The following is a 25,588-nucleotide window of genomic DNA, read 5'->3' on the forward strand; positions in this document are numbered from 1 at the left end:
AGAGAGAGAGATTGGGAGTGTGAGAGAGAGAGAGATTGGGAGTGAGAGAGAGAGAGAGATTGGGAGTGTGAGAGAGAGATTAGGAGTGTGAGAGAGAGAGATTGGGAGTGTGAGAGAGAGAGACTGGGAGTGTGAGAGAGAGATTGGGAGTGTGAGAGAGAGATTGGGAGTGTGAGAGAGAGAGAGACTGGGAGTGTGAGAGAGAGAGAGATTGGGAGTGAGAGAGAGAGAGATTGGGAGTGTGAGAGAGAGAGAGATTGGGAGTGTGAGAGAGAGAGAGATTGGGAGTGAGAGAGAGAGAGAGAGATTGGGAGTGTGAGAGAGAGATTGGGAGTGTGAGAGAGAGAGAGATTGGGAGTGTGAGAGAGAGATTGGGAGTGTGAGAGAGAGAGATTGGGAGTCTGAGAGAGAGAGAGATTGGGAGTGTGGGAGAGAGAGAGATTGGGAGTGAGAGAGAGAGAGATTGGGAGTGAGAGAGAGAGAGAGATTGGGAGTGTGAGAGAGAGAGAGATTGGGAGTGTGAGAGAGAGGTTGGGAGTGTGAGAGAGAGAGAGATTGGGAGTGTGAGAGAGAGAGAGATTGGGAGTGAGAGAGAGAGAGAGATTGGGAGTGTGAGAGAGAGAGAGATTGGGAGTGTGAGAGAGAGAGAAACAGAGACAGACCCTCACCAGGTACAGACTAAGCGACCACCAACTGGAAATTGAAAAAGGCAGATACAAGAAATCCTGGCAGCCTAGAGAGAATAGAATATGCGATCAATGTCTGGCTGGCGAGGTTGAAACAGAAATGCATTTCCTCCTAAAATGCGAAAAATTCAACACATCAAGAAACATATTATTCAACAAGCTAAGCCAAACAACCCCAGATTTCAAGGAATTGGATGATCTGTCAAAATTGAGATTAGTCCTAGGAGAAGGAGACAGACCATACCTTGGGGCTAAATATGTAACAACATGTCACAACCTGAGGACTGTTTAAAAGTAAGACTGTTTAAAATTAATATTGAACGTACCAAATGAAGTAGAAAGACTGTTTAAAATTAATATTGTTTAAAAGTAATATTGTATATACCCAACAAATGTCAAATCGATTGACACCTACAGAATGTTGGAAAACTGTACCTTTTTGCTATGTAAGCTTTGGCAATATGGTTCTCTGTAAACTTTCATGCCAATAAAGCATTTGAACTGAACTGAACTGAACTGAGAGACTGGGAGTGTGAGAGAGAGAGAGACTGGGAGTGTGAGAGAGGGAGAGATTGGGAGTGTGAGAGAGAGACTGGGAGTGTGAGAGAGAGAGAGATTGGGTGTGTGAGAGAGAGAGAGATTGGGAGTGTGAGAGAGAGAGAGATTGGGAGTGTCAGAGAGAGAGATTGGGAGTGTGAGAGAGAGACTGGGAGTGTGAGAGAGAGAGAGATTGGGAGTGTGAGAGAGAGAGAGATTGGGAGTGTGAGAGAGAGAGAGATTGGGAGTGTCAGAGAGAGAGATTGGGAGTGTGAGAGAGAGAGAGATTGGGAGTGTCAGAGAGAGAGATTGGGAGTGTGAGAGAGAGAGAGAGATTGGGTGTGTCAGAGAGAGAGAGATTGGGAGTGTGAGAGAAAGATTGGGAGTGAGAGAGAGAGAGAGATTGGGAGTGAGAGAGAGAGAGATTGGGAGTGTGAGAGAGAGAGAGGTTGGGAGTGTGAGAGAGAGAGAGATTGGGAGTGTGGGAGAGAGAGATGGGAGTGTGTGAGAGAGAGATTGGGAGTGTGAGAGAGAGAGAGAGATTGGGAGTGTGAGAGAGAGAGATTGGGAGTGTGTGAGAGAGAGATTGGGAGTGTGTGAGAGAGAGAGACTGGGAGTGTGAGAGAGAGATTGGGAGTGTGAGAGAGAGACTGGGGGGAGAGAGACGAGAGAGACTGGGGAGAGAGAGAGAGAATGGGGAGATAGAGAGAGAAAGACTGAGGGGGAGAGAGAGAGCGACTGAGGGGTGAGAGAGAGAGAGATGTGGAGAGAGAGAGGGAGAGACTGGGGAGATAGAGAGAGAGAGGCTGGGGGAGAGACGGGGAGAGAGAGAGAGAGAGAGAGACTGGGGGAGAGAAAGAGAGAGTGTAGAGAGACGGGGGGAGAGAGAGGAGAGAGACTGGGGAAAGAGAGAGAGAGAATGGGGAGAGAGAGAGAGACTGAGGGAGAGAGAGAGAGAGACTGGGGGAGAGACGGGGAGAGAGAGAGAGAGAGAGACTGGGGGAGAAAGAGAGAGAGATGGGCGAAGGGAGAGAGAGACTGGGGAGAGAGAGAGAGACTGGGGAGATAGAGAGAGAGAGTGAGAGAGTGACAGGGGGAGAGAGAGAGAGATGGGCGAAGGGAGAGAGAGACTGGGGAGAGAGAGAGACTGGGGAGATAGAGAGAGAGAGTGAGAGAGTGACAGGGGGAGAGAGAGAGAGACAGCGGGGTGGGGGGGGACAGAGAGAGAGAGACTGAGGGGAGAGAGAGAGAGATGGGGAGAGAGAGAGACTTGGGGGGAGAGGGAGAGAGTGGAGGGAGAGGGAGAGAGTGGGGGAGAGAGAGAGAGAGAGAGAGAGAGAGACTGGGGGGAGAGGGAGAGAGTTGGGGAGAGAGAGAGAGAGACTGGGGGAGAGAGAGACTGGGGGAGAGAAAGACTGGAGGGGAGAGAGAGAGAGACTGGGGGAGAGAGAGACTGGGGAGAGAGAGATTGGAGGAGAGAGAGAGAGACTGGGGGGAGAGAGAGAGACTGGGGGGAGAGAGAGAGAGACTGGGGGGAGAGAGAGAGACTGGGGGGGGAGAGAGAGACTGGGGGGAGAGAGAGAGAGACTGGAGGAGAGAGAGAGAGACTGGGGGGAGAGAGAGAGACTGGGGGGAGAGAGAGACTGGGGGGAGAGAGAGACTGGGGAGAGAGAGACTGGAGGAGAGAGAGAGAGACTGGGGGGAGAGAGAGAGACTGGGGGGAGAGAGAGAGACTGGGGGGGAGAGAGAGAGAGACTGGGGGGAGAGAGAGAGACTGGGGGGGAGAGAGAGAGACTGGGGGGAGAGAGAGAGACTGGGGGGAGAGAGAGAGACTGGGGGGAGAGAGAGAGACTGGGGGGAGAGAGAGACTGGGGGAGAGAGAGACTGGGGGGAGAGAGAGAGACTGGGGGGGAGAGAGAGAGACTGGGGGGGAGAGAGAGACTGGGGTGAGAGAGAGAGACTCGGTGGAGAGAGAGAGACTGGGGGGGAGAGAGAGAGACTGGGGTGGAGAGAGAGAGACTGGGGGGAGAGAGAGAGACTGGGGGGGAGAGAGAGAGGACTGGGGGAGAGAGAGAGACTGGGGGGGAGAGAGAGAAACTGGGAGAGAGAGAAACTGGGGGGAGAGAGAGTGCAACTGAGGGGGGAGAAAGAGAGATGGGGAGAGAGAGAGAGAGAGAGAGAGAGAATGGGGAGATAGAGAGAGAGACTGAGGGGGAGAGAGAGAGAGACTGGGGGAGAGAGAGAGAGACTGGGAGAGAGAGAGAGAGAGATTGGGAGTGTGAGAGAGAGAGAGATTGGGAGTGTGAGAGAGAGAGATTGGGAGTGTGAGAGAGAGAGAGATTGGGAGTGTGAGAGAGAGAGAGATTGGGAGTGAGAGAGAGAGAGAGATTGGGAGTGTGAGAGAGAGATTAGGAGTGTGAGAGAGAGAGATTGGGAGTGTGAGAGAGAGAGACTGGGAGTGTGAGAGAGAGATTGGAGTGTGAGAGAGAGAGATTGGGAGTGTGAGAGAGAGAGAGACTGGGAGTGTGAGAGAGAGAGAGATTGGGAGTGAGAGAGAGAGAGAGATTGGGAGTGTGAGAGAGAGAGAGATTGGGAGTGTGAGAGAGAGAGAGATTGGGAGTGAGAGAGAGAGAGAGAGATTGGAGTGTGAGAGAGAGATTGGGAGTGTGAGAGAGAGAGAGATTGGGAGTGTGAGAGAGAGATTGGGAGTGTGAGAGAGAGAGATTGGGAGTCTGAGAGAGAGAGAGATTGGGTGTGTGGGAGAGAGAGAGATTGGGGAGTGAGAGAGAGAGAGATTGGGGAGTGAGAGAGAGAGAGAGATTGGGAGTGTGAGAGAGAGAGAGATTGGGAGTGTGAGAGAGAGGTTGGGAGTGTGAGAGAGAGAGAGATTGGGAGTGTGAGAGAGAGAGAGATTGGGAGTGAGAGAGAGAGAGAGATTGGGAGTGTGAGAGAGAGAGAGATTGGGTAGTGTGAGAGAGAGAGAAACAGAGACAGACCCTCACCAGGTACAGACTAAGCGACCACCAACTGGAAATTGAAAAAGGCAGATACAAGAAATCCTGGCAGCCTAGAGAGAATAGAATATGCGATCAATGTCTGGCTGGCGAGGTTGAAACAGAAATGCATTTCCTCCTAAAATGCGAAAAATTCAACACATCAAGAAACATATTATTCAACAAGCTAAGCCAAACAACCCCAGATTTCAAGGAATTGGATGATCTGTCAAAATTGAGATTAGTCCCTAGGAGAAGGAGACAGACCATACCTTGGGGCTAAATATGTAACAACATGTCACAACCTGAGGACTGTTTAAAAGTAAGACTGTTTAAAATTAATATTGAACGTACCAAATGAAGTAGAAAGACTGTTTAAAATTAATATTGTTTAAAAGTAATATTGTATATACCCAACAAATGTCAAATCGATTGACACCTACAGAATGTTGGAAAACTGTACCTTTTTGCTATGTAAGCTTTGGCAATATGGTTCTCTGTAAACTTTCATGCCAATAAAGCATTTGAACTGAACTGAACTGAACTGAGAGACTGGGAGTGTGAGAGAGAGAGAGACTGGGAGTGTGAGAGAGGGAGAGATTGGGAGTGTGAGAGAGAGACTGGGAGTGTGAGAGAGAGAGATTGGGTGTGTGAGAGAGAGAGAGATTGGGAGTGTGAGAGAGAGAGAGATTGGGAGTGTCAGAGAGAGAGATTGGGAGTGTGAGAGAGAGACTGGGAGTGTGAGAGAGAGAGAGATTGGGAGTGTGAGAGAGAGAGAGATTGGGAGTGTGAGAGAGAGAGAGATTGGGAGTGTCAGAGAGAGAGATTGGGAGTGTGAGAGAGAGAGAGATTGGGAGTGTCAGAGAGAGAGATTGGGAGTGTGAGAGAGAGAGAGAGATTGGGTGTGTCAGAGAGAGAGAGATTGGGAGTGTGAGAGAAAGATTGGGAGTGAGAGAGAGAGAGAGATTGGGAGTGAGAGAGAGAGAGATTGGGAGTGTGAGAGAGAGAGAGGTTGGGAGTGTGAGAGAGAGAGAGATTGGGAGTGTGGGAGAGAGAGATTGGGAGTGTGTGAGAGAGAGATTGGGAGTGTGAGAGAGAGAGAGATTGGGAGTGTGAGAGAGAGAGATTGGGAGTGTGTGAGAGAGAGATTGGGAGTGTGTGAGAGAGAGAGACTGGGAGTGTGAGAGAGAGATTGGGAGTGTGAGAGAGAGACTGGGGGGAGAGAGACGAGAGAGACTGGGGAGAGAGAGAGAGAATGGGGAGATAGAGAGAGAAAGACTGAGGGGGAGAGAGAGAGCGACTGAGGGGTGAGAGAGAGAGAGATGTGGAGAGAGAGAGGGAGAGACTGGGGAGATAGAGAGAGAGAGGCTGGGGGAGAGACGGGGAGAGAGAGAGAGAGAGAGACTGGGGGAGAGAAAGAGAGAGTGTAGAGAGACGGGGGGAGAGAGAGGAGAGAGACTGGGGAAAGAGAGAGAGAGAATGGGGAGAGAGAGAGAGACTGAGGGAGAGAGAGAGAGAGACTGGGGGAGAGACGGGGAGAGAGAGAGAGAGAGAGACTGGGGGAGAAAGAGAGAGAGATGGGCGAAGGGAGAGAGAGACTGGGGAGAGAGAGAGAGACTGGGGAGATAGAGAGAGAGAGTGAGAGAGTGACAGGGGGAGAGAGAGAGAGATGGGCGAAGGGAGAGAGAGACTGGGGAGAGAGAGAGACTGGGGAGATAGAGAGAGAGAGTGAGAGAGTGACAGGGGGAGAGAGAGAGAGACAGCGGGGTGGGGGGGACAGAGAGAGAGAGACTGAGGGGAGAGAGAGAGAGATGGGGAGAGAGAGAGACTTGGGGGGAGAGGGAGAGAGTGGAGGGAGAGGGAGAGAGTGGGGGAGAGAGAGAGAGAGAGAGAGAGAGAGACTGGGGGGAGAGGGAGAGAGTTGGGGAGAGAGAGAGAGAGACTGGGGGAGAGAGAGACTGGGGGAGAGAAAGACTGGAGGGGAGAGAGAGAGAGACTGGGGGGAGAGAGAGACTGGGGAGAGAGAGATTGGAGGAGAGAGAGAGAGACTGGGGGGAGAGAGAGAGACTGGGGGGAGAGAGAGAGAGACTGGGGGGAGAGAGAGAGACTGGGGGGGGAGAGAGAGACTGGGGGGAGAGAGAGAGAGACTGGAGGAGAGAGAGAGAGACTGGGGGGAGAGAGAGAGACTGGGGGGAGAGAGAGACTGGGGGGAGAGAGAGACTGGGGAGAGAGAGACTGGAGGAGAGAGAGAGAGACTGGGGGGAGAGAGAGAGACTGGGGGGAGAGAGAGAGACTGGGGGGAGAGAGAGAGAGACTGGGGGGAGAGAGAGAGACTGGGGGGAGAGAGAGAGACTGGGGGGAGAGAGAGAGACTGGGGGGAGAGAGAGAGACTGGGGGGAGAGAGAGAGACTGGGGGGAGAGAGAGACTGGGGGGAGAGAGAGACTGGGGGGAGAGAGAGAGACTGGGGGGGAGAGAGAGAGACTGGGGGGGAGAGAGAGACTGGGGTGAGAGAGAGAGACTCGGTGGAGAGAGAGAGACTGGGGGGAGAGAGAGAGACTGGGGGGAGAGAGAGAGACTGGGGGGAGAGAGAGAGACTGGGGGGGAGAGAGAGAGACTGGGGGAGAGAGAGAGACTGGGGGGAGAGAGAGAAACTGGGAGAGAGAGAAACTGGGGGGAGAGAGAGTGCAACTGAGGGGGGAGAAAGAGAGATGGGGAGAGAGAGAGAGAGAGAGAGAGAGAATGGGGAGATAGAGAGAGAGACTGAGGGGGAGAGAGAGAGAGACTGGGGAGAGAGAGAGAGACTGGGAGAGAGAGAGAGAGAGACTGGGAGAGAGAGAGAGAGACTGGGGGAGAGAGAGGGAGAGACTGGGGGAGAGAGAGGGAGAGACTGGGGATAGAGAGAGAGACACTGGGGGAGAGAGAGAGAGAGACTGGGGGAGAGAGAGAAAGGGACTGGGGGAGAGAGAGAGAGACGGAGAGAGAGAGACTGGGGGAGAGAGAGAGAGACGGGAGAGAGAGAGAGACTGGGGGGAGAGAGAGGAGAGACGGGGAGAGAGAGAGAGAGACGGGGAGAGAGAGAGAGAGAGACTGAGGGGAGAGAGAGAGAGACTGGGGGAGAGAGAGAGAGAGGCTGGAGGAGAGAGAGAGAGACTGGCAGAGCGAGAGAGAGACTGGGGGAGAGAGAGAGAGACGGGAGAGAGAGAGAGAGAGACTGGGGGGAGTGAGAGACGGGGAGAGAGAGAGAGAGAGAGAGAATGGGGAGAGAGAGAGAGAGAGAGAGACTGAGGGGGAGAGAGAGAGAGACTGAGGGGGAGAGAGAGAGAGACTGGGGGAGAGAGAGAGAGACTGGGGGGGAGAGAGAGAGACTGGGGGAGAGAGAGAGAGGGAAGAGAGAATTTTTTTCAGGGGGGGAGGGGAGGGGAGGGGGGGGAAGGGGAGGGGGGAGGGGGGAAGGGGAGGGGAGGGGGGGAGGGAGGGAAGGGGGAGAGTCCCCGAGCCCCGCCCCCCCAATCACCCGAGCCCCGCCCCCCGATCTCGCGAGCCCCGCCCCCCCATCTCCCGAGCACCGCCCCCCCCGATATCCCGAGCCCTGCCCCCCCCCGATCTCCTGAGCCCCGCCCCCCCATCTCAGGAGCACGGCCTCCCCCCCCCCCCGATCTCCCGAGCTCCGCCCCCCCGAGCCCCGCCCCCGATCTCCGGAGCCCCGCCCCCCCGATCTCCAAAGCCCCGCCCCCCGAGGGTCGCCCCCCCGATCTCCCGATGTCCCGCCCCGCGATCTCCCGATGTCCCGCCCCCCGATCTCCCGCCCCCCGATCTCTCGCCTCCCGCCCCCCCCATGTCCCGAGCCCCGCCCCCCGCCCTCCCGAGCAGCGGCGTCCCACTCTCCTGAACCCCGCCCTCCCGCTCTCCGTAGCCCCGCCCTCCCGCTCTCCGTAGCCCCGCCCTCCAGATCGCTGATTGCGGCTGAGAGACCCGCCCCCCGCCCGAGCCGAGCGCGGAACAGAGAGACGGCCGCGTCTCAGCTGGTCCTGCTGCGCGCGCACCCTGACCCTCGTGGCTGACGCCGATTGAGATCGGGGACAGCCGTTTAAAAAAAGCCAGAGCGGGCTCTCGCGGGCGGGCAGCGCATGCGCGGTCAATGCCAGCGGCGCGAGGCGGCCCGCGGGGAGTAGGCAGGGAAACCCCGCGGGCTGGCAGCCGTTAGCGAGCGGCTCACTTCGGGCGGCCCGCCCGCTCCAGCCCCGACACCGTCAAACCTGAGAGGGGGAAGTAGAGAGAGAGAGAGAGAGAGAGAGGGAAGAGGAGAGAGAGGGAAGAGGAGAAGGAGAGAGAGGGAAGAGGAGAAGGAGAGAGAGAGAGGGAAGAGAGAGCGAGAGAGAGAAATTTTTTGAGCTTCAGGCCTGCCTGCAGCGGGCCTGGAGAGCAGCACCGAGTCCCCCCTGCGCGAGGGTGAGGAGGAGGGGGGGGTTGCTAAACACAATATAAAACTGAAATAAATTGTTAATTAATTCCCTAACACATAATTCAAATATTTACCTTACTTCCCTAACACACTGAAAGTGTGGGGAAAAAAATTGTGAAAAATCAAGATGGCGGCCACTCACCTCGGTTCAGAAGGATAAGGCCCGCCCACACACGCACCGATTGGTCGACCGGTCAGGTCACCGAAGCGTAGGATTGATCAATCGTCGAGTCACTCGACACTCAACTGTAGGATGGCACGCGCCAGGAACCCGCCGTCTGATTGGTCGACCTCGACGTCACACGGTCGCTAATGAGATGCTAATGAGCGGAACGCTGAACGTTTTTTGGATACCGCGGGCGCTATTTTTGTCCGGCCGAAACGTAAATACGCCTGTGACCGGTCCGGAATCGCAAGCTTTCTTTTGAGGCGACGCGCGCGTCGGTACGCTCTATAACTTTCAAACGTATAGAACACAGACAGACAGACAGACATCGGGACAGACAGAAGAGCCGCTTTATATATATAGATAACAGATATCTGGGAGTGAGTTACAGGCTGGAATCTAATCAAGGGGTTCGGGGGTTTATATATACAATAATGGATACCCGGGAGTGAGTTACTGGAGACATCAGCTCGCGTTTCTCTGACTTTAGCCTCTAACCTTCTGTAACAGAACTTCCTCAGGGCAGTGTCTGAGGCCCAACCATCTTCAGCTGTTTCATCAATGACCTTCCCTCCATCATAAGGTCAGAAATGGGGATGTTTGCTGATGACTGCACAGTGTTCAGTTCCATTCGCAACTCCTCAGATAATGAACCAGTCCATGCCCCCATGTAGCACGATCTGGACAACGTTCAGGCTTGGGCTGATAAGTGGCAGGTAACATTCGTGCCACACAAGTGCCAGGCAATGACCATCTCCAACAAGCGAGAGTCTAACCACCGTCCCTTGACATTCAATGGCATTACTGTCGCCAAATCCCCCACCATCAACATCCTGGGGGTCACCATTGACCAGAAACTTAACTGGACCAGCCACATAAATACTGTGGCAGCAAGAGCAGGTCAGAGGCTGGGTATTCTGCAGCGAGTGTCTCACCTCCTGACTCCCCAAAGCCTTTCCACCATCTACAAGGCACAAGTAAGGAGTGTGATGGAATACTCTCCACTTGCCTGGATGAGTGCAGCTCTAATAACACTCAAGAAGCTCGACACCATCCAGGTCAAAGCAGCCTGCTTGATTGACACTCCATCCACCACCTTAAACATTCACTCCCTCCACCACAGGCGTACCGTGGCTGCAGCGTGTACCATCTCCAAGATGCACTGCAGCAACTCGCCAAGGCTTCTTCGGCAGCACCTCCCAAACCCGTGACCTCTACCACCTAGAAGGACAAGGGCAGCAGGCGCATGGGAACACCACCATCTCCAAGTTCCCCTCCAAGTCACACATCATCCTGACTTGGAAGTATATCGGCCATTCCTTCATCGTCACTGGGTCAAAATCCTGGAACTCCCTCCCTAACAGCACTGTGGGAGTACCATCACCACACGGACTGCAGCGGTTCAAGAAGGCGGCTCACCACCACCTTCTCAAGGGCAACTAGAGATGGGCAATAAATGCTGTCCTTGCCAGCGACGCCCACATCCCATGAATGAATTTAAAAAAATTCTACCCCTCTCGATATAAAGGCTAACATTCCATTTGCCTTTTGATTATTTTTTGTACCTGACTACATTTTAGTGATCTGTGTACACGGTGCCCTAAATCTCTTGGGCCCTCCACTGTTCCCAGCTTTTCACCATTTAGAGAATACTCAGATCCATCCTTTCTTGGCCCAAAATGGATGACCTCACACTTACCTGGGTTGAAATCCATCTGCCAGAGTTTTGCCCACTCACTGAATCTCTCAATGGCTCTTTGTAATTTTATGCTCCTGTCTACACGACTTACTATACCACCAATCTGTGTCATCGGCAAACTTGGATGTACGGCTCTCTAATGTGTTAATAAATATAGTGAATAGTTGAGGCCCCAGCACAGATCCTTGTGGGACACCACTAGTCACTTCATTCCAACTCGAGTACACGTCCATTACCCCTGCTCCCTGTCTTCCACCGCAGAACCAATCTCCTCACTAGGTCAGTAATTTGCCTTCAATTCCACGAGCTTTAATTTAGGTCTTGTGTCTTCTGCAATTATCTTGCATTCTTCACATTATTCAAACCTGCCTGAGCTTGTTTCTCAATCAGCACTTCTCCCAATGCAAATAGCTCAAGTTTGGAGAGTCTTTTGATAACTTGACCACAAAATATATATTTTTTTAAGTTCTATAAAGTGGGTGCTCAGAGACCCACTTCCTGCACTCTTCCCCACTCACTTTCATTCTGTTCTACAACCCAAATCAAAGCCAGAGATACATAATCCCATTCCAAAAGAAGAGGGTATCCAGATCTGCACTTTGTGTTCAGCTGGAGTCCCAACACCTTCAGGGGCCCAGGCAGTCAGGCGGAATCGCTCTGACGCAACACCTCATATCATCTCAGAAATGTCCCAGAGCACTTCACACTCAATGAAATACACTGAAGTCACTGTTTTATGGGCAAACACAGCAGCTAATCCGTACAAAGCAAGATCACACAAACAGCAATCAGGTGAATAACCAGTTAATCCATTTTTGGGGGTGTTAGTTGAGGGAGGTGTGTTGGCCAGGATACTGGGAGAACTTCCCGCTGTTCTACAATGATGACACGGGATCTTTAACATCCACTTCAAAAGGCAGGTGGCACCTCGGGCAGCCTAGACTATGTGCCCTCGTCCTGCATCGAGACCTGAGCCCACAGCCTTTAGAGTCCGAGACGAGAGTGCTTCCAAGTGAGCCGAGCTGGAACACGGGTGGTTTTTGTTCAAGGTCACCATCAACAGCGGGAGTACTAAAGGCGCTCAGATGGGCAATTCTGATAATCACTATTTCAGGCAAATTGTTGCTCTAAGCATTGACAGGACCGAGGGCTCCAGATCTCCACTTTGAGCAGCCATGGTTACGATAGCCCCCTACACCCAATCACCATGTTCTCTACCTGAATGGGATGTCGCTCACCTTGGCGTCTCATCATTGTAACATCTGGCCCATCTGTACGAGTCACTGTATCCATTATATTCACTGTAACGCTGAGCTCCTGGAAATCAGATGATTGGGATCAGTGGAATCTCTCAGCATTCGATCACTCTCATTGTCTGCTCTCTTCCTCCGCGCACTGGTTCTGTTTCTCCCCTCTTTCTGATCCGAGTCTCAGATTGTCACCCGGCCTGCACCAGGGGATGAGACTGGAAATCTGCCCCTCCATGCTCGCTGACGGATGGGAGACTCCCGGGGATTAACTTTCCCATCCGTTTCCCCAGCCTTCCTTGTGAGTTAGAGCCACCTCCCCATCTCTCCTGAAGATGCTGCCTGTGGTGGGGACAGTTTTACAGGGGGGGCACTGGCCCTCCAATACCTTGTCCAATCGACCATTCTTTAGGTATGAGTACCATCAGTGAGTATCGGCACGCTATCTGAACTGAGCCCAATCCAGTTCGAAGCCACTGTCCAGACACACGCACACTTCCAGCAGGGGTGGCACGGTTGTTATGACACTGGACTAATTAATCCAGAGTAGAGCCAGTTCAAATCCCACCAGGGCAGTTTCAGAATTTGAATTCAGTTAAAAAAATCTGGAAGTAAAAAGCTGGTCTCAGTAAAAGTGACCGTGAAGCTGTCGGATTGTCGTACAAACCCAACTGGTTCACTAATGACCTTTAGGGAAGGAAATCAGCTGTCCTTACCCGGTCCGGGCCTATATGTGACTCCAGTCCCACACCAACCTGGGTGACTCTTAACTGCCCTCCGAAGTGGCCCAGTGAGCCCCTCGGTTGTGTAGGGTGACTGGGGATGGACAGTAAATGGTGGGCTTGCCAGCGACGCCCACATCCCAACAGGTTACGTGATTGGACAATAAGGTGACAGATGGAGTCTAATGTGGGGAAATGTGAGGTAATTCACTTTGGTAGGAAGAATAGAAAAACAATATTTTTTAAATTGTGAGAAACTATTAAATGTCGGTGTTCAGAGAGATTTAGGTGTCCTCGTACAGGAAACACAGAAAGCGAGCACACAGGTACAGCAAGCAATAAGGAAGGCAAATGGCATGTTGGCCTTTATTGCAAGGGGTTGGAGTATAAGAGTAAGGAAGTCTTGCTACAATTGTACAGGGCCTTGGTGAGACCACACCTGGAGTACGGTGCACAGTTTTGGTCTCCTTATCTGAGGAAGGATATATTTGCCTTGGTGACAGTGCAGCGAAGATTCACTAGATTGATTCCTGGGCTGTCCTATGAGGAGAGGTTGTGTAGAATGGGCCGATACTCTCTGGAGTTTAGAAGAATGAGAGGTGATCTCATTGAAACATACAAGATTCTGAAGGGGATTGACAGCGTAGATGCCGAGAGGTTGTTTCCCCTGGCTGGAGTGTCTAGAACTAGGGGTCACAGTCTCAGGATAAGGGGCCGGCCTTTTTAGACTGAGATGAGGAGGAATTTCTTCACATTGGAGTGTTGTGAATCTTTGGAATTCTCTGCCCCAGAGGGCAGTGGTTGCTGAGTCTTTGAGAATATTCAAGGCTGAGACAGATAGATTTTTGGACTCTAGGGGAATCAAGGGCGATGGAGATCAGGCGGGAATGTGGAGTTGAGGTCGATGATCAGCCATGGTCTTATTGAATGGCGGAGCAGGCTCGAGGGGCCGAATGGCCGACTCCTGCTCTTATTTCTTATGTTCTTATGGGAATGAACATAAATAAACCCTGAAAATGGTACATTTTCTACAGCACCTTTAATGCAGCAACCGTCACACGGCACTGGAGGCGGTACAGGAAAATCATGGGCAAAACGGCAGGTTTGGAGGAGATTTTTTAAAGGCAGGGAGACAAGTATCGAGGGGGAGGGAGGGAGAGTGCAGCTACTCATTGAGAAACTCCCAGCTTTTCTCTCGCACGTTTGCTAGCGTTCCTTCAGGCAGCGAGTGTTTGCTTAGCGCAGATTCAGAGTTTGGGAGCTGCATCTGCCTGAACCATTATTTAAAAAAATCCATCTGAACTGGGCAGTAAATCCCGATAAATCCAAGCAGATCCCGAATTACACCCATGGAGAAAGAACTGGGAATGCTGAGAATGTTCCGAATGGGAGGTTCACCAGAAGCAGTGCAGACGATGGACCCTCGTCCAAGCATCAACCCGGCTTTCCTCCCTTCCAAATGCTGACTGTCTATTCCATCAGACCCCGAGCTCTCCCGATTCCGAACTATTTAACCAGGAGGCTCGCCGCCGCTCGCAGCGCAAAGTAACTGAGTTAACAGAGCTGAAACCTCACCGGTAATAACAAGACATTCATTGTCCAGCAGTTTCTCGGTGAAGAGACGTGCCACGATCAGCTCCGGGTTAATGAGAAATCGGATTTCCTCCTGGACAAGTCCAGAGCCAAGAACTCCACCTCCCACCAACGCTGCAGCAAAATCCACCTGGAATCAACAGGCACACTGGTCACACCGCGCAACGCTCCAGCCGGCACTGTGCACTGCTCCAGCCCGCACTGTGCACCGCGCACTGCTCCAGCCCACACTGGGCACACCGCGCACCGCTCCAGCCCGCACTGGTCAAACCGCGCACCCCTCCAGCCCACACTGGTCACACCGCGCACCGCTCCAGCCCGCACTGTGCACTGCGCACCGCACCAGCCCGCACTGTGCACCGCGTACTGCTCCAGCCCGCACTGTGCACCGCTCCAGCCCACACTGGTCACACCGCGCACCGCTCCAGCCCACACTGGTCATACCGCGCACCCCTCCAGCCCGCACTGGTCACACCGCGCACCCCTCCAGCCCGCACTGGTCAGACCGCGCACTGCTCCAGCCCGCACTGTGCAAAGCGCACTGTTCCAGCCCACACTGGTCACACCGCGCACCCCCACACTGGTCACACCGCGCACCGCTCCAGCCCGCACTGTGGACCACGCACTGTTCCAGCCCACACTGGTCACACCGCGCACCGGGCCAGCCCACACTGGTCACACCGCGCACCGCTCCAGCCCACACTGCTCACACCGCGCACCGCTCCAGCCCACACTGGTCACACCGCGCACCGCTCCAGCCCACACTGGTCACACCGCGCACCGCTCCAGCCCGCACTGGTCACACCGCGCACTGCTCCAGCCCACACTGTGCACTGCGCACCGCTCCAGCCCACACTGGTCACATCGCGCACCGCTCCAGCCCGCACTGGTCACACCGCGCACTGCTCCAGCCCGCACTGGTCACACCGCGCACCGCTCCAACCCACACTGGTCACACCGCGCATCGCTCCAGCCCACATGGGTCACACCGCGCACCACTCCAGCCCGCACTGGTCACACCTCGCACTGCTCCAGCCCGCACTGGTCAGACTGCGCACCGCTCCAGCCTGGAGAACGGCACTTCACTGTGGATCCTTTGTAAGATTGGAAATGACCATGTTTCAGTATCTGGTTCCTTTACTACATGGGAACTCAACAACAACTTGTATCTTTATAGTGCCTTTAACGTAGTAACAATGGCCCGCTGTGCTTCACAGGAGTGTAAACCAGACAAAAATTGACCCCGAGCCACATGTGGAGAAATTAGGGTAGGTGACCAAAAGCTCGGTCAAAGAGGGAGGTTTTGAGGAACGTCTTAAAGGAGGATGTAAAGTCTGTGGGTTGTACGGTTAATAACCACACAGACTTCAGGAGTAACAAACAGGTCTTTACTATTCGAAGGTCAGGGCGAATCTGCCCCAGCAATCCTGCCACAACACTTATATACTGGTGTGGTCACTATCGGTATTACAGTATACAGAAGCCAAACAAGTAGTGCCACACCTAAAGTAGTTCTCTTAAAGGTGAACGGTTACATACAATAGTTTCCTTAAAGGTAGACGGGTACATACACTACAATCCTCCCTTTTTAGCTTTCAACATACTAAGTCCATAGTGAACATACATTCTAACATATATACAGGTTTATGTAAGACAGTTCATAGATTCAGTCTTTCTGGGGGTTTCCAGATTCTGTCCGGATAACGCCGCAGTGGTGTCGTCATTTCAGGCGGCTAGGAGGTGCTTCTGGCAAGGTCGATTCGGCTTGAAAAGCCGTGTCAGGTTCAGCTGACTCCAGTATCACTAGATCGGAAGTAGGTGTTCTGGGTATCTCAGTTTCAACATTACCCGGATAAGGTGGTGAAGTCGGTTGCCCATTTGTGGCGGACCCTATGATTTGGTCAACATGGCGCCTTATTATATTGTCTCCAATGTCCACGGTGTACATCAACGGCCCTAGCCTTTTCCCAATAGTTCCAGGCTGCCATTTCTCAGTACGGTAGTCCCGGGCCAAAACTCGTTGACCGATCTGGAAAGATCTAGTGGCCCTGTCATTCATGCCCTGGAATTGCCGGTTCTCTACGTCTCTTCTGACGTTTGGTTTTAGTAAATCCAGCCGGCATCTTAGGCGTCTATTACAAAACATCATTGCGGGAGTTTGATTTGTGACCGCATGTGTTGCATTTCGGTATGCCAACAAAAAGCTATCCACCTTATGTTGCAGACTTATATTTTCATTACTCATGGCCTTTACGGCCTTCTTGAAGGTCTGGACAAACCTTTCAGCCAATCCATTGGAGGCGGGATGGTATGGGGCTGACGTGTAATGTTTAACCCCATTGCTCTTTAAGAATTTCTTGAATTCTTCGGACACAAATTGTGGTCCATTATCAGAACAGATCTGTTCCGGCAGGCCATTCCGAGCAAACATAGTCCTTAACACTGTGATGGTTTTTTCCGTCGTGGTGGTGGTCATCTTAATTACTTCCGGCCACTTGGAGTGGGCATCCACCGCTATTAGAAACATCGAGTCCATAAATGGACCAGCAAAGTCGATGTGTACTCTTTGCCAAGGCGATGAGGGCCACTCCCATGGATGCAGAGGAGCCTGGGGTGGCGCGTTCTGAACCCTCTGACATCCTAGGCAGTTCTTCGTGATCTCCTCTATGTCTCCATCAATGCCTGGCCACCACACAAACGCTCTTGCTAGATTCTTCATCTTTACTCCACCCAGATGTCCTTCGTGCAGCTCCTCTAGCACTTTCTTTTGGAGTTTGGGTGGAATCACCACTCAAGATCCACACATCAGGGTTCCTCGACACACTGACAGTTGTTCTTTCCTCTGTGCAAATGCTTGCAGTGTTGGTTCGCTCTGTGCTGGCCATCCCTCCACCGTTACATCATAGACTCGTGAAAGAGTCGGGTCATTCCTTGTCTCATTCTCAATCATTGAGTTTGTTATCGGTAGACACTCCACTATGGATGAGTGGAACAACTCTACTGGGTCCACTATACTCGCTTCTTCTACCATCGGCAATGGCAAGCGTGACAACCCATCAGCATTTCCATGCTGTTTAGACCTTTTGTACTCAATTTCGTATTGGTGTGCCCCAAGTAACACGGACCACCTTTGTAACCTTTGTGCTGTCATGGTGGAAACGGCCTTATTTGGGTTGAATATGGACACCAACGGCTGGTGGTCTGTCAGCAATGTGAACTTTTTACATTGTAGGTAATGGTTGAATTTCTTCATGCCCCACACAAGACTGAGGGCCTCCCTATCTATTTGGGCGTAATTTCGCTCCGCGGGTGTCAATGATCGGGACGCGAAAGCCACTGGCCTTTCCGAGCCATTTGGTAGCCTGTGCGAAAGTACTGCCCCAATTCCGTACGGGGAAGCATCGCAAGCTAGACGAAGGGGTAATGCTGGGTTGAAATGAGCCAACACTTCTTCAGAGGTAATCAACTCCTTGCTTCTGCGAAAAGCCTTTTTGCATTCTTCACTCCACTTCCATGGTGTTTCTTTCCGCAACAGGTCATTCAGCGGATGCAGCACCGTGGATAAATTTGGCAGAAACTTGTGATAGTAATTAATCAACCCCAAGAATGATCTTAACTGTGATACGTTTCCTGGAGCGGGGGCCTTCACGACCACTTCTATCTTTTCAGGTGACTTATGCAGTCCCTCTCGGTCAATGACATGACCGCAGTATGAGATCCGTTTTTGGAAGAACTCACACTTCTTGCGATTAACCCGAAGGCCATACTCCTTCAACCTGGTGAGTACCAGTTTCAAATTCGTGAGGTGTTCTTCCTCATCTTTTCCCGTGATTAAAATGTCATCTAAGTAGCACTGCGTGCTTGGAATTCCTTGTAACACCTGTTCCATGGCCCTCTGCCAAATTGCTGGCGCCGAAGCTACCCCAAAGACCAGTCTATTGTAGCGATACAAGCCTCTGTGAGTGTTGATGGTGAGGTACTGGCGTGACTCTTCCTCGACCTCCATCTGTAGATATGCTTGAGCCAGATCTATTTTCGTGAAGTGCTTCCCTCCAGCCAACGAAGCAAAGATATCTTCAATCCGCGGAAGCGGGTATTGTACCGTGTGAAGCACCGGATTCACAGTGATCTTGAAATCTCCGCAGATATGGACCTTCCCCGGTCCCCCTGGCTTATTACTTGGTGAGGACTTCATGACGGGAACAATGGGCGTGGCCCACTCACTCCAGTCCACTTTTGACAGAACCCCTGATCGTTCAAGTTCTTCCAGTTCTGCCTCCACAGCTGGTCGTATTGCGTAAGGTACCGATCTGGCCTTAAAAAACTTTGGGCTTGCATTTTCTGCAATCTTAACCTTCGCTTTAATTCATCGCAGTGTTCCCAGTCCTTGCTGGAATACCTCCTTAGCTTCGTCCAATATTCTGGACAACCGTTCAGGTTTGACATCCTCTTTTTCGGAATCCACCGTCATGGTGTTTAGTGACTGCCAGTCCAACTTTATTTTTCGGATCCACTCCCGTCCCAGAAGTGGTGGTCCTCCCTCAGGCAATACATACAGGTCCAACCGGTGATGATCTTTATCCTTGTATCTCACCTTGACTTCTATCTTTCCGATGGGGAATACTTTGTGCCCCGTGTATGTCTGTAGTACTAGTTCCGTATCCCGTAGTGGAATATGCTTGAAATTTTTTTTATAGTCATGCTTATTCATGACCGTCAACGCCGATCCGGTGTCCACTTCCATTTTTACTTGGACCTTTGCAATCTGTAGCGTTACCCAGATAGTTTGTCGGTCAGCTTCATTGCTCACGTTGTGAATTCTCAGACTGTCCAGTCCTTTGCATTTGGAGTGTGAGACCGACTTCTGTTCCCTCAGACTCTTCTTAGTCACCTCTTGCACCTTTCCGTACCATTTTTGTGGTGACTCCTTATTGTTGTACGTTGCTCCTGACCGGCATACCTTAGCTATGTGCCCGATCTTGCCACATTTCCTGCATTCTTGGTTTTTAAACCAGCATTGATTCTGGTCGTGTGTTGTCTTCCCACAACGGTAGCATTTTGTTGTGCTCGAAGTAATTTGGTCCACCCCTAGTGCCGCCGCCTTTAGCTGCATTTCCGCCGTTCCTTTCGCTGCGGCTTCGTGCGATGCAGCTATGAGGACAGCCCTGTCCAGTGTGAGGTCATTTTCTTCCAGTAGTCGCTTCTGCGTTCCTTCTTTGGACAATCCGCATACGAACTTGTCACGCAGTGCCTCTGTCAGATTCCCTCCGAACTGGCAGTATTTCGCTATCCTACGCAGTTCGACCAAGTATTCCGCATTGCTTTCGTCTTTCCTCTGTGTTCTTGCGTAGAATTTGAATCGTTCAGCCAGCATCAACGGTGTGGGGTTCAAGTGATCCTTCAGCACTGCTGCAATATCATCGAAAGTCTGATCTGCCGGTTTAGCTGGTGAGAGAAGATGCTTCAACAACCCGAATGTTTTCGCACCCATCATGTTAAGTAAGGTTAAAGCTTTTTCATCCTTAGCTATTTTGTTAGCCTTACAATGTATCTCAATACGTTCTACGTACGTGGCCCAGTCTTCTATCTCCGAATTGAACTCGTTGATGTCCGCCCGCTTAGGCATCTTCCTTTCCTTGGGTACAACACAAGTATTTCTTTAAGTATTCTTATTTATTTGTTTATTTCTAAGATGGCGGTTTTCCCGCGAAAATGGCGGTTTCCCGCTCTTTCCTTCTCGCCCCGCCCACTTCAATGGCGGTTTCCCGCTTCTGTCGTCTTCTCCGCCTAATGGCGGCTTCCCGCGTTTCTTCCCTGGTGGAAGGGGTACGCTTTCCCCACAGCGGACAGGTTCAGCCGCTGGGCTGGCTTCCGCACAGCTCCCCTTACTCGGCTCTGTCTTTTCCTCCCGCCCGCACGGCTCTACCGGCGCTGGGTACACCCCGTTAACGGAGGACAGTTCAGCCGCTGGACTGGCTCTCGCGCAGTCTCTCTCTCCGTACCCGGCTCTGTCGCTCTCTCTCCCGCACGTTCGGTTCCACCGGCTCTGGGTACCCCGTTGGTGGAGAACAGCTCAGCCGCTGGACTGGCTCTCGCACAGTCTCTCCCCCCTTGCTCGGCTCTGTCTCTCCCTCTCCCGCACGTTCGGTTCTGCCGGCTCTGGGTACCCCGTTGGTGGAGAACAGCTCAGCCGCTGGACTGGCTCTCGCGCAGTCTCTCTCCCCTTGCTCGGCTCTGTCTCTCTCTCCCACCCGCACGGTTCCTGTTCGCCTCCCAGCCCTCTCGCAGACCGGTATTTCCCTCCCCGGCTGCGGCTGGGTTTCTCTTCCCGCGCCTACTCCCAGTCTCAGCGCTTCGTGGCTGCGGTCGCTGCCCGGCTTTTCCCGCCGATCGAGGTCCGACTGTCTCACGACGCCGTTGGACCCGACTTTCTGACCGGCTCCGTTCCCCCTCGACCGTGGTCGAGTGCACAGCCCTTATCCTCCGGATTTCGTTACACTTTCCCCTACTCACAGTCTCCGCGGCCGCCTTGTTTCCTGCTGATCGGCTCACTCCGCACCGTGGTAGAAGGGTAGTCAGTGCCTGTTGCTGATGGAAGCTTTTGTTGCTAAAAGTCTTCTTCCTTTCTATTGCTGCCGCCTTGTGTTTTCTTCCAGCAGCACGACGAGGGCGGTTGCCTCTCTTTGACGCTCTTTAGTTGCTTTGGTAGTCTTGCCGCAGGGTACGATCGGACTCGTCGCCACTGTAAAGTCTGTGGGTTGTACGGTTAATAACGACACAGACTTCAGGAATAACAAACAAACAGGTCTTTACTATTCGAAGGTCCGGGCGAATCTGCCCCAGCAATCCTGCCACAACACTTATATACTGGTGTGGTCACTGTCGGTATTACAGTATACAGAAGCCAAACAAGTAGTGCCACCCCTAAAGTAGTTCTCTTAAAGGTGAACGGTTACATTCAATAGTTTCCTTAAAGGTAGACGGGTACATACACTACAGAGGAAAGGGAGGTGGAGTGGTGGAGAGGTTTAGGGAGGGAATTCCAGAGCTCAGGGCCTCGGCAGCTGAAGGCATGGCCGCCAATGGTGGAGCGATTAAAATCGAGGAGGCGCAAGAGGCCAGAATTCTGTCTGTCCCTCCCGCTAAAAATTTGCATGTATGACCTTTCATGTCTCTAACATGTCCCAAAGTGCCTCGCAGCCAATGAATGAGTCGTATAGTCAACCGAAGATTTCTGTTTTTACACAGCGGGTGATGAACAGCTGGGATGGGTTGGCAGGAAGGCTGCCTGAGACCAGGACACTGAACTCATTGAGAAGAACAGCTAGGTACTGCCATGGGGAAACAGTGGGGTTTATATTCTCAGAGGGCGAGGTCAAAGGGGCAGAAGGGCCTTCTTCGATCAAACCATTATTTTATGCTTGTGTTGTGGTGCCACAGGCAATTCCCAGTTTGGCCATGCATTGGGCAGGTCCATTTGGTAAATCTGACATCCAGGGTCAGTGTAAACATGGTGCGATTACACAAGCCAGGTGACGGGAATGAAATAACCAGCGTGGGCTCTCGACCCCACGAGCAGACTGTAAAACTACACTGCACCCCGCTGTGTCTGGGAGATTTAGTATCCGCTTTAAATGCAGATTTTGATTCCAGTTTCCTTCCTTCACCCCTTCTCCTGAGCCTTTCACTAGTGTACAGTAATGTTGCACAGGCCAGCGGTCGGGGCCCGTTACTGGCAGTGACCATGAGCAGCGAGATGACAAGGGTTGTCCTGTCTGCCATTGGGTGTCCTGATTGGCTGCTGGTGTACTTCCACTTTGCTCCCCGTACCAATATGTGGCCCTGGCCATTCCGCAACGTGGCCTGTGCTGTGGAGATGTTGAGCGGGCTCTTATTCATATACTTCCAGGAAGGGGGCCCAGACCAGATGGGCTCTTTCCAACTTGAGGCCAAAGCTGAACATCACTCCGCACAATACTTTAACACGTCTTAAACATGAGTCTCTCCAGTGAGCTGAGCTGACAGCTGGAGCCGGTGTGGAACAATACACGGAGGGAGGTGTGGGACATCTCCTACAAGTGGTGGGACTGTGAGCGGTGTTAGACCTTAGCGTCTGCCAGTCCTCTGTTACCTGCAGCATGTCATGTTCCTCTTCTATTCTGCCCTTACAGGTGATATGAAGCTTAGTCACCTTGTACATAGATCTGGAACCAAGAGAAACATTTATTGGAACAGATGGTGGAAAGCAGCCGTTGTTGTGCAGGCACTGGGCAAGAAACGAAATGACACAGGATTATAAATGTCCACATATTTACCCCCCGACCCCCCCACCCCCGACCCACCACAATTTCCCTTCTCTCTGTCTCCAGAAGTCACTGAATTCTCACCTGGGTTCCACAGGCAGTGCTCACCCACTGATACCCAGCCTCGGTGATCATTGTCCCTGTGCAGGTTCTGACCAAGTGTTGGCAGCGTATCTGTGGAGGACATCAGACCCAGGCCCGACTGTGTCCACACTCGATCTTCACAAGAGCATTTCCCGGGAGGTCGCTGGCTGGTGCTCAGGGGCAGAAACCCTGGCCAATTTCACAGGAACAGGAGGAGGCCATTCAGCCCCTCGAGTCTGTTCCGCCATTCTATTAGATCATAGCTGTTCTTACCGCAACTTCATTTACCCACCTTTTCTCCATATCTCTCGATACCCTTACCCAACAAAAAGCCGCTGGTCCCAGTCTCGAGAACCCCAGCGGCCACAGCCTTTCGGGGGACAGAGAGTTCCAGAATTCCACCACACTTTGCACAAAGTAAATGTTTCCTGATTCCCCACAACCCAAAGGAGCTGGAATGATGTGAGCCCCCCTCCCCCCCACTGGAGTGACGTGAGCCCCCCCTCCCCCCCTCCCGCTGGAGTGACGTGTGCCCCCCCCGCCCCCGCTGGAGTGACGTGTGCCCCCCCAACCTCCCGCCCCTGCTGGAGTGACGTGTGCCCCCCGCCCCCGCTGGAGTGATGTGTGCCCCCCACCCCTGCTGGAGTGACGTGTGCCCCCCGCTGGAGTGACGTGTGCCCCCCGCCCCCGCTGGAGTGACGTGTGCCCCCCGCTGGAGTGACGTGTGCCCCCCGCCCCCGCTGGAGTGACGTGTGCCCCCCGCCCCCGCTGGAGTGACGTGTGCCCCCCCGCCCCCGCTGGAGTGACGTGTGCCCCCCCGCCCCCGCTGGAGTGATGTATGCCACCCCTCCACTCCCCGCTGGAGTGATGTGTGCCCCTCCCACTGACCCCCGCTCGAGTGACATGTGCTCCCCTCCCCTCCCCCGTTGGAATGACGTGAGACCCCCCTCCCCCCCCCCCCCGCTGGAGTGACGTGTGCCCCCCCCGCTGGCGTGACGTGTGCCCCCCTCCCCCTGCTGGCGATCCGACTCGGGGCGACTCAGCAATGAGCTCTGAAACCCGTGACCTCTACCACCTAGAAGGACAAGGGCAGCAGATGCATGGGAACACCACTGTAGTGTATGTGCCTTTAAGAGCCCCATGTGTACTGTAGTGCCGGTAATGGCCGCTCGGGCTATATAAGCCTGTATATTGTGTTGTATCAGTTAGTTCCCCTCCAGACTGTGTTTAGTAAACACCTATGAAACCAACTCCTGTCTTCAGTGTCTCTATCAACACACAGTCACAACAGTGGTGACGAATTGGAAACGGACTTACCTGCAATTCGGCAGCACCTCAAGGACATCGATTCCTCTGGCGTCCAAAGTTGAAGAAAAATCAAGAAAAAGAAAAAGCTGTAGTTTCACCAGCTAGCCAAGCTGGTGGCAGGTACTGCAATAATCCTTCCTGGGCGTCGGGCTGGGGCTCCAGCGGCTGGCTCTACAGCTGGGCCAAGCAGCTAAGGCGGAGGCAAGCAGTAACAGACGGGGAGGGAGCACTCGGGAGACGGCCGGCGCTGCGAGCAGGTCGGCGTTCAGACCTAGAGAGAGAGTCCGGCGGGAACGAGTCTCCAACTGTAAATAAATAAATAAAAAGAACGGAAACCGCGGGAAACAGCATTATCATTGGCAGCAGCGGCGGGGAAGCGCGGGAAGCGCCATATCTTTTCTGCAGAAAAGAAAGAAAAGCGCGGGAAGCGCCATTTTTTTCTAGGATGCCTAAGTCTGGCAATATTGATGCTTTTGATAACGAGATAGAGGATTGGACCACATATGTGGAAAGAGTGGAGGTATATTGCACCGCAAATGGAATAGAAGATGAAAAAAAAGCTTCAGTACTACTAAATCTAATGGGCGCAAAGACATACGGGCTGTTACAAAATTTAATCACTCCAGCCGAACCAAAGGACAAGAATTTTAAAGAAATTGTTGCAACCCTACAGGAGCACTTAAACCCAACACCGCTGCTGATAGCGGAACGATTCAAATTCTTCAAGAGAAATCAACACAAGAATGAAAGTAACGCTGATTACCTCACCGAATTAAGAAAGCTATCAAAACACTGCCAATTCGGGGCAGGACGAGCAGATTATCTTCGAGACAAATTCGTCTGCGGTCTCTTAAGTGAAGGAACACAGAAAAGGCTGCTTTCTGAAAAAGATTTAACACTGGACAAGGCTTTCAGTATGGCTGTATCATACGAAGCAGCCGCAAGAGGAGCTGCAGAGATACAACAAAAGACACAGGACTTCGGCACCCATGAAATGACACAGGGTTTCGAGAGATGTTATCGCTGCGGCAGATCCACCCATGACCAGAGGGACTGCTGGTTCAAGGACAAAGCATGCAGGCAATGCGGAAAGATTGGACACATTGCACGGGTATGCCGATCTGGACAAAAAAAATCCACAGACAGGAAAAAGAAAATCAATAAAGAAAAGTACAGAAAGGTACAAATAATGATGGACAGTAGCTCCGAAGACCAGAAGAGCGATAGCGACTCCGAAAACAAGAGACTAAGCTGTCTCAAATTACATAATGTAATTGCCAAAGATGATTACCAGAGCATTTGGGTTACCCTCACGATAGCAGGATCCCCAGTAAAAATGGAGCTAGATACAGGATCAGCTCTGACCGTCATAAATCGACGGGATTACGAGCGGCTATTTCCGCATATACCTTTAAAAGACACATCCATTATCTTGAAAACATATAGAGTCATAGAATCATAGAGTTTTACAGCACAGAAAGAGGCCCTTCGGCCCATCGTGTCTGCACCGTCCATCAATCCCTGTCCAGTCTAATCCCATTTTCCAGCATTTGGTCCATAGCCTTGCATTTCAAGTGCTCATCCAAATGCTTCTTGAATGTTGTGAGGGTTCCTGCCTCTACCACCCTTTCAGGCAGTGAGTTCCAGATTCCAACCACCCTCTGGGTGAAAAAGTTCCTCCTCAAATCCCCTCTAAATCTCCTGCCCCTTACCCTGAATCTATGCCCCCTTGTTATTGACCCCCCTACTAAGGGGAAAAGTTCCTCTTTATCTACCCTATCTATGCC

General features: G+C 52.5%; 1 protein-coding gene across 2 annotated transcripts in view; it reads right to left on the reverse strand.

Moving 5' to 3' along the window:
• Positions 1 to 11,482: 11,482 nt before the first annotated feature.
• Positions 11,483 to 25,588, reverse strand: part of LOC147098179 (poly(ADP-ribose) glycohydrolase-like) — a 72,174-nt gene continuing 58,068 nt past the window's right edge. The window contains exons 10-12 of one of the 2 annotated variants that reach the window (XM_085971383.1): positions 22,238 to 22,310; positions 14,089 to 14,236; positions 11,483 to 11,861 (exon numbers count right to left, since the gene is read on the reverse strand). In XM_085971383.1, the coding sequence (XP_085827509.1) occupies positions 11,779 to 11,861; positions 14,089 to 14,236; positions 22,238 to 22,310 (304 nt within the window). In that variant the 3' untranslated portion in view covers positions 11,483 to 11,778. The remainder of the gene's footprint in view (positions 11,862 to 14,088; positions 14,237 to 22,237; positions 22,311 to 25,588) is intronic. The other variant, XM_085971382.1, reaches the window with a different exon arrangement.

Source organism: Somniosus microcephalus, chromosome 30, assembly GCF_052327205.1.
Source record: "Somniosus microcephalus isolate GS21.2 chromosome 30, FLI_Smic_1.0, whole genome shotgun sequence".
NCBI classification, from domain to species: domain Eukaryota; kingdom Metazoa; phylum Chordata; class Chondrichthyes; order Squaliformes; family Somniosidae; genus Somniosus; species Somniosus microcephalus.